Consider the following 15,152-nt stretch of genomic DNA (forward strand, 5'->3'; position numbering starts at 1 on the left):
TCCGAGGCAGAGCAGACTAGCAGCCATTGCAGTTTGCTCTGCCCTGATGATTCTCTGAGACCCCGCCCCAACCAATTTACGATGATAATGTTTTAATTATCATAAAACAAAATTATGAATTAGAAAAACAATGTTCTTGCTATAAAAATGTGAAAATTTAATTTTTTGACAAATCTGTTATATGTCTATGTAGTTCTGTCTTGGCAGAAATTGTCAGTCTATGTAGTTACTTCTATCTTGGTAAAAATTGTCAAAGAAATATTACATGTTTATGTCATTGATTACTGATTATTTTATTTCTATACATAATGTTTGCTTGACAATATCAATAACTGAACTAAAAAAATATCAAAACACTATTTACAAAAAAGTATCTTATCAATTAAACAGGTAAGTTAAGAGAAACATTTCTATCAAATAACAATTACTTATGTCTGACCTAAGTAATTGTTTTGCTAACGATACCCATCAAATCCAATAAACCTTATGCTGTAGTCTCAGTCTGTAGAGGTCTTTATGTTATTTACACTAATAAAACATTAATCAAGGACCACATTTATAGCAACTCCTCTATAAATGAGGTCATGGCAGGTCAGACTTACATAATAAGAAAAAAAAAAGGCTGGTCCCTGCAGTGAAAAGAAAACTCCTTATTACTTATTCTTCTAGCCCCTGGGATTAAGCCCAGTAGCTGAATACTGCAAACTACTTCACTAATACATCCATCGCTATGTAAACTCATTTAACCTCAATATATTGGATATTTATAAAATGCAAGCCAAATCCACTGATTTAAAAAATAAATCGCTAAACTGTTTCTTTAAAATATAGTCTATCCTCGAGAGAGATAATGAAAATTCCAGACACTGCCTCCACTACTTCACTAATGGATGTTAGTTTTCTTTCCACCACTATTTATTTCTTACATTTACTTAAAAGACAAAGGCTAAGTACTTTCTATAGGCTAAGCGTTAAAATAAAGAAGACAGTTTCTAACCACAGGAGGATAACAAATCCACACAAAGTAAGCACTGGTAAGAAAACAGAAAAAGAGTAGTAGCAAACCTATAATCACAGATGACATTAAAACAGGTTATTCAAATAATTGTTTCCCCAATAAGAATCAGCTATACTGGATAAGGATATTTGAGAATACCATTAGAGAATTCATTCCTTCACAAAATACAAAAATGTTTTATCGTAAAATATTTGTTCTATGTATATGTATTTTCTTTCCTCTTGGTAAAAATCCTCAAAGAAATACCATGACTACTGTGAAGATTATCTGTATAAAGTAAGGTTGTGTTTAAGAAAGCATGTTATTTACATAAAAATAACAATAATTGAAATCAAAACTATAAATACAATGCACTTAGAGACACAATAACATCAACTAAACACAAATACTTACTGAATTTGCAAGGCACTTCTACTGGACCCATGGATATAACCACAAATAAGAGACAGAGCGATTGCCATTACAGAACATAAATATACAATTTACAGGAGGAGAGAGACAATCAAAATAAACATGAAAGGAGAGTAAGAAGGAAAAATGTTTTAAGATATGAGGTAAAAGTACCCTGGTAACAGGTTTCAGGAAAAACTTCTCAGGAGGTGACATCTGAACTGGGACTTTAGCAAGAATGAACCAGACATGAAGAGATTTGACGGTGGATCTTCTAGCTATGGTAGAAGTCAACAAATCATCCCTCAGAAAAACTGAAGAATAGCAATCATTTCAGGGTTCTGAAATTTGACCAAAGGCAAACAACAAAATCTATAATAATTATATCCATGGAAGTCTGCTAAATACTGAGTAAGAACAAATAGTCTATAGCAATCTTTTTTGGGAATGCCCTATGCAAACACCACAGACTGTGGCTACGTATAGAAATCACCAACTTCACTAACGGACGGCTGACCTGGTTTGGAAGAAAAGGCAAAAAATGCAAGCTAAGCTAAAAACAGGGAAAGCCTATCACTCTCCTAATCTGTGATTATATTTGCAGTTAGGGTGAATAGGAGACAGTAGAACAACCCAGAAACTGAAGAGGGAGATACTAAAAAATGAAATAGCCATAGCTATATATTACATATATCAAATAGCTGAATAAGAATTTCACACATGGGTGACTGTCTGGGTTCCTGAGCACATATACAGACTTGGAGTAGGGGGGTTGGGGGGTGTCAAACAGCAGGAAATAATCGTTACAACAGAAGAAAACTACCCCAAATTTGAATGTGTTGTCATCTACCAGCTATACGAGGCCAAAGATGTAACTAAAATATCTGACCAGTCTGACCTCTAACCTGCAGAGAAAAGGATAGCCCTAAAAAAGCAAGACTAAAAAAAACCTAAAACTAAGAAATCTTGGAAGAACTTAACAGCAAGATTAACAGCACCATACCACAACAGAGACAAATTTTGCAAATTAAGCCAAACAAGTAACTTTTAAAAATCAACAAACAAAACCATATCCAACAACTATTTTTAAAAAATTATAGCCCTAGCTGGTTTGGCTCAGTGGATAGAGCATCGGCCTGCGGATTGAAGGGTTCCGGGTTTGATTCCGGCCAAGGGCACATGCCTGGGTTGCGGGCTTGATCCCCAGTATGGGGTGTGCAGGAGGCAGCAATGATTCTCTCTCATCATTGATGTTTCTATCTCTCTCCTTCCCTCTCCCTTCCTCTCTAAAATCAATAAAAAAATAAAATTTAAAAAATTATATACTATAACAAGGAATTATCCTAGGTATGCAAAGCTGGCACAATATTTCAAAATTAATTAACATAATACATCACACATCAACAACTCCACAGAAAAATCACATAATCATATCAATAGATACAAAAAAGCATTTGACAAAATCCAACATACATTCATGATAAAAACTCTAAGAACAGAGGAAACATCTTCAACTTGATCATATAATAAAAGGCTAATATGCAAATTGTCCCCTTGACAGGGAGTTTTACTGGGAGTTTGACCAGGGGGCGAGGCCGACCGGCAAACCGCCCGAGGCGCCTCCCCCCTGGCTGGCCGGCCCAATCAGCCCCGATGGGGGCAGGCCAGCCGGACCCACCTGTGCACGAATTCATGCACCAGGCCTCTAGAACCTACCATAAAACCCACAACTAATATCACAGTCAATGATGAGGAACTCAAAACTTTCCCATCAAGATCAGTACAAGATAAGGATGTCCCTTCCTACTATTCCTTGTCAACATTATAGTAGAAGTTATAGCTAAAGAGCTAAGAAAGTAAATGACATATATGTTGGGATAAAAGACATAAGATGTCTTTGTTCACAGATGACATAATTGCTTATAAGGAAAATCCAAAACAGTCGATAAAGAAAAGTCATGGAATTAATTGACTATTATAGCCAGGTTGTAGCATACAAAGTTAATATACAAAAAGTCAATTGCTCTCATATATATATACCAACAATGAACAAGTGGAATTTGTAATAAACACACAATACCATTTTTATTAGCATCCCCAAAACAAAACAAAATTAGCTATAACAAAATATGTACAAGATCTATATGAAGAAAATTATAAAACTCAGACAAATAATATTAAAGAATTAAATAAATGGAGAAATAGCCCATGTTGATAGATAGGAAGACTCAATATTGTCAAGATGTCAGTTCATCCTATCTTGGTCTATAGATTCAATACAATCCCATTTAAAATCCCAGCAATATATCAACAAATATCGACAAACTGATTTTATACTTTATAGGAAGCAAAAGGTACAGAAATGACAACACAATATTGAAGGAAAAGAACAATGTTGGAGGACTAACACTACCTGACATCAAGACTATAATAAAACTACAGAAATCAAGACAGTGTGGTTTATAATGGTGAAAGAATAGACAAACAGATCAATGGTGCAGAATAAAGAGCCAATAAATAAACCCACATAAATATAGTCACCTGATCTTTGGCAATGGAAGAGTAAAGGCAATCAAACAAACCAATCATACTCTTGTCAATTAATAGTGCTGGAACAACTGGACATCCACATCCAAAAAAATGACTCTAGACATAGCACTTATAGCCTGCACAAAAATTAACTCAAAATGGATCTCAGACAAAATTGAAAATAAAACACTATAAAACTCCTAGAAAATAACATAGGAGAAAACCCAGATGACCTGGGTATGGCAGTGACTTTTTAAAAACAGAACCAAAGGCATGATCCACAAAAGAAATAATGGATGAGCTGAATGTCCTTATGATTAAAAACTACTGCTCTACAAAAGATAATGTCAAGAGAATTAGAAGACAAGACATAGGAATATTTTTGCAAAAGACATCTGATAAAGGACTATTATCTAAAATATAAAAAAGAAATGCTGAAACTCAACAGTAAGAAAACACCCAATTAAAAAATTGAGCAAAGACTTTTTCAGACACCTCACCATAGAGGATATACAGATGACAAATTAGCAAATGGAAAGATGCTCTATATCACATGTTAGAGAAATGCAAATTAAAACAATAATAATATATCAGTATACATCTATTACAATAGCGAAAATCTACTAATTCCACTCAATAGTTTCAAAAAGAATAAATACATAGGAATAAGTTCCTAAGTATCATGTCTATAGAATAAAACTTTGCTAATTAATTATAGATCTAAGTACATGAAGCAACATCTAGGATTCATGACTTAAAAGCCTCAAAATGGTTAAAATGTGAATTATCCACAAATTAATCTATAAAGTTTATGCAATCCCCATCACAATCCCAAAGACTTTTTATAGATACTAACAAGCTGATTCAAAATTTATATGGGAATGTAAATGACCTAACATCTTACCTAATAATAGACCAACATGTAAATTGACTGTCCCTCCACTACGCTCACCAATCAATCATGAGAGTATGCAAATTAACCCCACAAAGATGGCAGTTAATTTGCATAGGTAGGCGCGAAGTGGCAAAGCGAAGACTGAAGGCTCCAGACAGAGCAGCAAAGGCCTGGGTCCTGGGAGCCGGAGGAAAACCGGTGCTGGCAGCCAGGGGAAGGGAAGGCCTATTGCACGAATCTCTTCGTGCAATGGGCCTCTAGTAGTCAAAATAATTTTCAAGAGGAACATAAAAGACTTAGCCTACCCAATTTTAAAACATATTACAAAGTCACAATAATAAAGAGAGTATGGTATTGGCATAAAGACAGAAAACGAAATCAAAAGAAAGGAACTGAAAATACAGAAATAAATCCCGTATATTTATGGTCAATTGATTTTTCAATAAAAGAGATGACCATTCACTGGGGGAAAAGGTGACCTTTTCAACAAATGGTGCATAGATAATCAGATATCTACGGGAAAAAGTGAACTTAGACCTTTATTTCACATCATGCAAAAAATAAACTCAAAATGAATCACAGACCTAATGTAGAGACTAAACTATAACATTTCTAGAAAATGAATATAGTCTTTCTAGGAAAAAAATATATATTCAGGACCTTGTATTAAGCTAAGATTTCCTGAATTTTCCTACAAAAGTGTAATTCATTAATGAAAAAATAGGTAAATTTTACTTCATCAAAATTTTAAAATTTTGCTCTTCAATGAAAATGAAACTTGATCCCTCTCCCTTATGATCAGATCATGACATAATAGAGATAATATGGACTGTGGAGAGTGGCTACAGCATTCAGACAGGATCAAGCCTTGGAATTACTTGTGGCAAAGCCACATACAAGTCCCAGCTTGGAGGGCAAAGCCCTCCCAGCACAATTATAGCCAAAAGGCTATGGTTGTAAGCTTGACCTTATAGTCCAACCCTGCAGGCCTAGGTAGCTAACAGATGTGGGCTGCAGGGGTTGGTGCAGCAAGTGCTGCCTAAACAAAGCTTGATAAAGTTCAAAGAATGGCAACAACAGGAAAGAAGCAGATTTGAAACTCGCAAGAAAATTGGAAACATCTTGCCCTTGTTTTGCTTTGTGTGATCTGACTATAGGCAGTCCTCAGGTTACATTGGACTCAACATACGTCGATTCATGGTTATGTCGCCATCTTCCATTTATTTATAAAAAAAAATTTAAGAAGTTCTGTCATTTCCATGTATGTACATATGTGCTTTATGTTTTTTTGTTATTTATTTACCACAAGTAAAGGTCAGGAGTTGTTATCTTTCTTTTAAATTTTTTTTATTGTTTCACTTCATTACTGCTGCATATGTGCTCCATGTGAGTGGCATAGGTGCTAATGTAGGTGGGTTCTGACTTAGGCAGAAAATCACATTACGTCACGCTGTAGGAACAGATCTCCAACGTAACCGGAGGACCTACTGTATAAAATAAAGCTTTGGCTTACAGGCTATGTCACTGTTTCCTCATCCAGGCACAGTGATCCACCTGGTCCCAACTGTATTCTCTTGTCTGTTTCTTTAATCCTTCACTACCCCTCCTCAGGTTCATCCTGGCCGTGCTGGACACGGTTCAATGGACATCTTAGTCTAATTATTTTTATAGATATAATAAAACTTAATGGGAAACCCAAATAAGCATCAGTTTCCTTATATCTGCTAATAGAATCATCAGATTACTTTTGCCAAACTCAGCTTTACTTAATGAAAAAATAAGACCAAAAATGAGAGCGTGAAAGAGAGAGAGGGAATGGGAGAGAGAGAGAGAGAGAGAGAGAGAGAGAGAGAGAGAGAGAGAAAGAGAGAGAAAATAAGATCAGAACTTTATCAGTAAGATGCAACCATGAAGAAAACCATAAAATGATTAAATATTGGCATATTTTTAATAATTACTAGCTTCTACTTTACTGACTGCAAAAACAAAAAAATATAGTACCAAAAAATTACCACTTTCTATGGCAGACGTAGAGTAATATTTTAAAGTAAAATATAATAGATATAAAGTAGATTACCTTCCTTCATTGACGAGTTCAATAAAAGCCAGGCCTGCATTCTTCTGAATAGAATTCTGCCACTCCTAAAAAATAGCAGAAAATAGCTAAACAAATTTCACTCAGTAAATTATTTCTTAAAAACAACAATTATAAAAAAAATCACACATTTCAATTTCATACCTTAAATTTAAAGGAAAGATTGTGTTAAACATGCTACCTACGCAATGGAACCCCATGAGCACATGAACAGTTGACATTAAAAAGGAAAATAAACGAGTTAGCAATAATTTGATTCTATATAAACAAAATAAGCCTATCTACAGTTATTTTGCCCTTTTCGTTCTATAACATGATATATCACTAATTTAACTTAAATCATTGGGAGTTGGGAAGGAAGAAAGGAAGACAGCAAAGACAACCAAAGACAGAGATTTTTGGTTTTGCTCTTTAAGAAAAAGATGCATCACCCCAAATGAGGGAAACACATAGTTAAGTAGTAAATAAACAAAACAAATAGTAGTAAATAAACATAACGGAAAACTGATGATTAATGAGAAATAGACAAGAAAAATTCATGAATTTAGCTAGACAACTGTGAGCTAGAAAGCTATAGTTACTAGCCTATAAATTAGCAAAAGATCATCTAAATCTATTATCTATATTCTTTATGAATAAATTATTCATTAAAAAGCCTAGGGGGGAAATCAACCAGTAGAATGTGTACAAATAAATTTTTCTAATTCTTATATCAAAACACATAAAATAAATGTTAATAAAACCAGGGTGGGCCTACCTGAATTGAAATATGGATTTGAGAAATACCAATGCATGTATGTGTATGTCTCAAGAGATACATGCATGTATATATATATTTTTCCAGAACTGGAAAAATATACAGAATCTTTGTTTCTTAACACTAAGGAGGCACTTATAATCTACCTACATGATCTCCCTTAATTGATCTTTTTCTGTTCTTTTACCAGGCTCAAAACAAAAGACAATGTTGGGCTACTTACCATTGCAACCATAAACTATATTCACATATTCTGAATATAATACCTTTAAGATTTTTAAATTCCATGTCATTTCACCCGCCAATGACTACTTTGTTTCATGCCAAAATCCTTCTTTTTCCTCCTCGGCCTTATCCTTTCTTTTCTACATTCTCTTTTTTATCTCCAACTTTGTATTACAGTACATCCTTGTATGTTCTGAAAACCCAAAGGTGACTCTCAGGACTAAAATGGCTATAAGCCCCAATTTTGTTACAGGATACCAGTTCATGAATAATGTCAGTAAGAACACACTAACAGAGTGGTTCTCAACCTTCCGGCCCTTTAAATACAGTTCCTCATGTTGTGACCCAACCATAAAATTATTTTCGTTGCTACTATAACTGTAATGTTGCTACTGTTATGAATCGTAATGTAAATATCTGATATGCAGGATGGTCTTAGGCGACCCCTGTAAAAGGGTCGTTTGACCCCCACAGGGGTCGCAACCCACAGTTTGAGAACCGCTGCACTAACAGAACATATACAGTAGAATGGAAATTAAATACAAAGTCAGTTAGACATTTGAGAGTAGTGATTGGCTAGACCTGGGCGAGAAGATAAAGCAATGTGTTGTTGGAAAAAGAGTAAAACCACGGACGTAATTAGATCTATGTTCTCAAACTGATTCGGACATGAAGAGGATACATCCGTGGACACAATTCACTTTACATATCTCTGTCTTAGATTCTCCCTTAAAATTTTCTTCAAGCTATATTACTCTGTGATTCAATAGCATACAGACATTTAGAAATTAGTGACTCATGAAGTTTACAATATTCGCAATTCACAATTGTCACCCTACTGAAACAACAAAGAGAGGTCTTATATTTCTGAGATAAAGTAAGTCAAGAATACTAGATAGAAATACCTATTTAAAAGCCTTTTCTTTCTTCTTACAAAAATGAAATAGATAATACAAAAGAAAGCAATAGAATTCCATAAAGGAGTATATCCCTGAGAGAAGACCATGTGTCACTCCCTCCCCGTTTTTTAATAAGGAAGAAGGAGAGAGAGAGAAAAAATAAAGTAGAAACTGCAGGTTAACTTTTTGGATGCTGATGCAGATGATCCCACACCTCACTTCACCAAGTCTCAAAGAGTTGCCTAAACATAGTAATGCACAGGGATTGGAAAGAGACACAGATGTAATGATAAAGGGACCTACAAGAGCCTTGAATATAAAAAATTCTCATGTTCTTGGAAGAGTCAGAAAATTACTCTAGACAGATGTACAAGTAGCTGAGGCTTTGAGGGCACAAGGTGAACACACCTGTGACCTTTGTTGATAGACAGCAGGGAATCAAGGGATGATGACAACTCAAGGGATGCCACAGTCAAGGAACAGCAGCACATACTCCCTCCTCAGCTCTTTACACAACACAGCAGCTCAGCAAGCAACATGGAAATCTGATAGAGCACCAGATTATGATGAGGCAAGACCTTAAACTGACAGAGTTCTCATTAAGATCACTTACTGGAAGGAAAATCTCAAAATGGAAATTAACTTTAATAGAAAGATATTTTTCTTGCTAGAAAAAAGGAAATAAAAAAGAAAGGCAAATGGATATCCTATAATTCTTAAATCACACATTTCATATTTAACAGATTCACTAATATTATTTTTCTCAAATCAGTTTTGTTTGATCTAAAACTCCAACAGGTGAGGCTTTTTACTACCTAAGTCATATAAAATTCAAAACTTTACTCTATAGGGAAAAAATATGTAACAGTAGAGAGACTAAAATTTAATAGACAGGTAAATACCAATTTGATTTTCATTTATCTATACAAACTGACATTTACTTATAATGTAAAATCAGGAAGTGTAACACTTAAATTTCACAACGATTTAAAACAATGATTTAGGACAGATATAAAACTAGTTCAAGTTAGTATAACTATAAAAAATTTGCAGTCTAAAAATTTGTATGCTCTTAACTTCGTATGTCACACAAAATATTTTAACTGAAAAACAAATTAGACATGAAGGGACAAATAGAAGTGGAAGAGTCCAATTTGTTATCAAAGCTCAGAAACAAAAATTTACTACTAATAGTACATTAAGCTTCTTGTTTTCCCAAGCATCATGTATAACCCCACAATCGTTAACTTATAGTAACTAGCATCTAGTCATCTGGAGAAAAACTTTTCCCTAGCTAAAAAAAAAATAAGACAAAATGAGAAATGAAGTGAAAATACAATTCTTACTTACACTTTTGGGTATGGGGACAAAAATCTCACAGTTCTCAAAGATACTAGTGAATTTTAATTTGTCTATAATTCATTCATAATTATAAATTATTAACATTTAATAAGATGTCACATTTCAGGTATATAAAGACATGCTGATAAGAATTAAAAACACAGACGAAACCGGTTTGGCTCAGTGGATAGAGCGTCGGCCTGCGGACTGACGGGTCCCGGGTTCGATTCCCGTCAGGGGCATGTACCTGGGTTGCGGGCACATCCCCAGTGGGAGATGTGCAGAAGGCAGCTGATCGATGTTTCTCTCTCATCGATGTTTCTAACTCTCTATCTCTCTCCCTTCCTCTCTGTAAAAAATCAATAAAATATATTTTAAAAAAAAGAATTAAAAACACAGACAAAAAGAAACTGAAGCCCATGAGAATATAAAATTAATTTTTGTAATAAACTCAGCTGTTAGTCAAAGCCAACAAGTTTTCACCATACTAAAACACTATCCACAATCCTTAAGGAAGTTGCCAAAACTAGAAAGATGACTCATTAATCGTGCTATCCTACAGCATTTTTCTCCTCTTTTAAGATAATTATCAAAGAAGGCGTTAGTCTAAACAATTTTATAAACCACAGCTCAATATAACCTTTAGTGAGTTTTAATAGTTGAAAGAAAAGCTTAATGGTTATCGTCTTTCATGATCATTGCAATATTTCATCACATTATTTACAATTATATAGTGATGCAAAATGCATAGTACCTTTAAAAGTCTTGGTTATTCTTTTCCCAGAGGTATTGGTGAAAAACACGTTAAAAGCCTCAAATCCAACCACTAATGCAACTAAGTAATTTCAAAACACATTTCAGCACTTTGGAGAGGAAGGACTCAAAACATAACATCTGAGTCAATAATTTCAGACTTGTTCTAAGCTGTATTTAATTGACCATCATTTCCTATAGCCATGATTGTTGACTAGACAATTTTTACTAAAACATACTCTTAGCTTACTAATGTTCTTAAGTCATACAACAACAAGATAGTATATATTAGTAAAATTATTAAATAAACAAAGTTCCACCAAATTTCAAATATGTGGCTTTGGTGGTAAAAGTCTGATTGTTTGGAGGAAAAAAATAAACTTCATTAGCAAAATAAGTCTATTACCCCACCCCACCACCACCACCACCATCAACAGTCAAATACAGAGAAAAGGGTACCAATTAAAATGCTATAATTAATTTATATTCATATTTAATTCTAACATCCTTAAAATAAATGAGAGAATAACCTCTGACATATTTTAGTGTACTGAATGCACTTAATAAATTTACCTAAATTTTAAAAACAATTCCCAGTATTATCATGCTAAAAGCAAATAAAATTCAGCCACAGAATGACAAGATAGACTACATATACTCCATCTTGCCATCTTTTATTTTGGAGGTGGGTTTCAAGCCATAAATGTTGACAGTAAATATAGTATCAATTTTTATTATGGTGGGTTAGATAGTCACCAAACTATCTTTTACTCTTTAAAAAGGGAATACAGCAGGTGACTGCAGGTTAAACTTAGCAAAAACCAAGGACAAAGATTGTAGAAAGGAAACAACAGTTTAAGAGAGAAAGTAAAAAATTTCTCTACAACCTGGAGAAAAATAAACTTGAGGAAGTAAACCAATGCTTGTTTCAGAACCATAGAGAAAGGCCAGGAACAGAATGCATTGGATACACAGGAGCATGGTTGAGGGACAGTGATGAAAATAATTTAAATGACTGAAAGTTGGTGTAAAAAATAGAATCCCAGATCCTTTCCTCATAGTGTATGGCCATACCCACCATGGGAAAAGATTGAAACTTTACTTGCCAGGTAAATAAACTTCTAGACACTATAAAAAGCCTTAATAAAGGCTATAATAAAATAAGATAACATGAAAGTAAACTTACTGAACTATGAGACTCTAAACAAAATTAAATAAGTTTTCTCTAAGAAAAATGAGAAGCCATAAAAAAGTCAAAAGTCCATCAATGGCAAAAGAGAGCTTATTCATCACCAGTAGACAACTCCCACAAAGACACATACTCTAGTAGATGTTTCCGTTTGTGCAATACACTTAAATATCACCAGATAGCAAAGTGTCACTAGTCGTTAGAAGAAAGACTCTTTTGTCAATGACATACATACACCAAAAAAAAAAAATAGGGGGGTCGGGTGGGGGGAGAAAAAACCTCATAAAAAAACAGACACTATTGTTAAGGCAGTAGAGAGAAAGAGATTAAAGAAAAGTATAATTAATAACATAAGAAAGATTAAAATTTTCATGTAAAAAAAAAAAATCAGGGCAGGGACTTTGTTTTATTCCCTGGTATCTCTATGCTCCTACATCAAAGTTCTCTAGAAAAACAGAACCAATGGGTTAGAGATAGATTTTATTTATTTTAAGGCACTAGCTCACACAGGGTGACAAATTCCAAGATCTGCAGGGTGAGTTGGCAAGCTAGAGAGCCAATGGTATAGTTCTATTCTGAGTCCAAAAGCATAAGAATTAGGAAAACCAATGGCCTACTTCCAGGCTGAAGCCCAATAAGCTCAAACACAGAAAAAGCTCATGTTTCTGTTTGAGTCCAAAGGCAGGAAAGAGCTGATGTCCCAGTTCTAAAGCATTCAAGTAGGTGGAATTCTCTCTTACTTAGAGGATAGTACGCGCCTTTCTGTTCTATCAACTGACTAGATGAGCAGCCCCGCACACCTTAGGAGAGCAATTGCTTTATTCGGCCTACTAATTTAAATGTTAATATCACACAGAAACAACCCAGAATCATGTTTGATCATATATGTGGACACACCATGGCTCAGTCAGGTTGACACATAAAATTAACCATCAAATCTCGCTACTTCACTACTCAAAAACAAAACTCAGAAAACTAAAAAATGCTCTTAAAAATTGAAAGTAGGCCTGGCATTGTGGCTCAGTTAATTACAGCTTTGTCCATAAACCAAAAAGTTGTGGGTTCAATCCCTGGTGGGGGCACATATGGAAGGTAACTGTCAATGATGTTTCTCTCCCCCTCCCTCCCTTCCCCTCTCTCTAAAATCAATAAAACAAATTAAAAAATCAATAAAATATCCTCAGGTAAGATTTAAAAATAACAGTATAATATCAAACAAAAATTTTGAAAACAGTATTGGAAGATGTTGAGAAAACCACTTCAAATAAAAGATAAAAAGATAATAGATGAAAATGGATACCAAAATTAGAAAATTAATCCGGATAGTTTAACATTTAACTAACAAGAGGTCCAGAAACAGAAATAAAAAAATAGAGAAAAAGAAATTCCCATATACTAATAAATAATTCAAGTAAATTCCTCTGAACACATGCATTTACTTTTTCAGACTGACAAGGTTTACATAAAATACCAAAGACAGTGCGATTTAAAATATTCATGCATGCCAAGGCACAATCCAGTAACAATATCCACAATTTTTAAAATAATAAAAATACTAAAAAGCTGTCAGGGAGAAAAAAAATTTTGAAGAGATTATAATTTTCAGTCTCTAATACTTATATATCCAAACAAGCTATCAATCAAATATGAAAGTTAAATAAGACATTATCACACAGCAAAATCTAAAATATTCTCGTGCATTCTTTCTCAAGAAATTATAAAGGATGGGCCTCATCAAAATTAATACAGACATCCAACTATCATCCTCCATCCCTATTCTCCTTTAATTTTCCCATGACATACTTATTACCTCCAGATTTTTTGTCTTTACCTTTGTTTTATTTTTTACTATATTCTCAGTGATAGAACAGTGACCAGCACATACATAGAAAGTGATCAATAAATGCTGAATCAATGTACTTTTTAAAAACAGGACATGATGGGATACAGGAGATACAAATTAAAGCACAAGAAAGAAAAGAAAAAAGTCCAAGATTGATGATAAAAGAAGCCTCCAGGCCTAAAAAGTAACCAATCCAGAATGAAACAGGAGAATAGATAACTCCAGGCACTGTATCTTCAAGAAAAACTATTGAATCAATAGATAGAAGGTTGGGTTTGATCACACTGGTAGAAATTTTAGGAGTCCAGTGAAAAACTTAGCAGCAAATCTGCGGAGGATATAAAATTTTTAAATAAACAAAAGATAGAAAATTATTAATTCTAGGATAAAAATGAAAGAAAAAGACAAGCAAGAGGGAGGAAGGAAAGAAGGGAGAAAGGGAGGAAGGGGGAAAAGAAGGAGAGGGAAGGGAAGAAGGAAGGAAGGGTAACCATGGTAAATTTTGTAGTTCTGCCATGAATACTTACTTACACTGTCACAATAATGTAAATGCTAAATATGGCTTTAACGAAATATTATGATGTAACTGTACTGAACATGAGGGAAGTGTGAAACAGAAAGGGAGAGCAATATAAGTACTCAATGGTCATCTTTCATGAAAGACATTAGACAATGTCCAAAATATAAAAATCAATAAATAGCTATTGCATCACTTAGAAATATAAGGAAAAACTAGCAGAGTCAACAACTAAGAGATTTGAATGTAGTTCCTTTCAGAAAGTAGAATCCAGGGAAAAGAAAGAAGTTAGGCAGGGAACTATCATTTTTCAATTTCAGTATTATAAAATTTTTAGATTTGTGAAATAATGCATCTCTTCCTTAATAAATCATATAACATATTAAAAATCATATGCTCTAAATGAAGAACAGTAAATGAAAATAAAAACATTTTTCTGACTGTATGATAGCTATTTATCCAAAATTATTCTGAAATCTCTCTGAACAATAGCATAAGCATTTAATTTTCACAAATACTGATAGCAAACCTAGAAAAATATAAATGTATCATGAACTATTAAGAATTTTTTCTTTTTTTTAAAGTCAGTATTCTACATACTACCAAATGAAATTAACTTTACTGGGACTGGCAATAAAATATTCTCCTCTTTTTAAAGTATTAATCTAAGGATCAAAATATAACTTAAGTTAAAGAAACAG

General features: G+C 33.8%; 1 protein-coding gene across 7 annotated transcripts in view; it reads right to left on the reverse strand.

The window, feature by feature from the left end:
• LRBA (LPS responsive beige-like anchor protein) overlaps window positions 1-15,152 on the reverse strand; it is a 559,344-nt gene that overhangs the window by 368,165 nt on the left and 176,027 nt on the right. For all 7 annotated transcript variants that reach the window (XM_036315411.1, XM_036315409.1, XM_036315413.1 and 4 more), the window contains one exon: window positions 6,910-6,974. In XM_036315411.1, coding sequence (XP_036171304.1) covers window positions 6,910-6,974 — 65 coding nt within the window. The remainder of the gene's footprint in view (window positions 1-6,909; window positions 6,975-15,152) is intronic.

The sequence above is a fragment of the Myotis myotis genome, unplaced genomic scaffold, assembly GCF_014108235.1.
Source record: "Myotis myotis isolate mMyoMyo1 unplaced genomic scaffold, mMyoMyo1.p scaffold_m19_p_6, whole genome shotgun sequence".
In the NCBI taxonomy this organism is placed as follows: Eukaryota; Metazoa; Chordata; class Mammalia; order Chiroptera; family Vespertilionidae; genus Myotis; species Myotis myotis.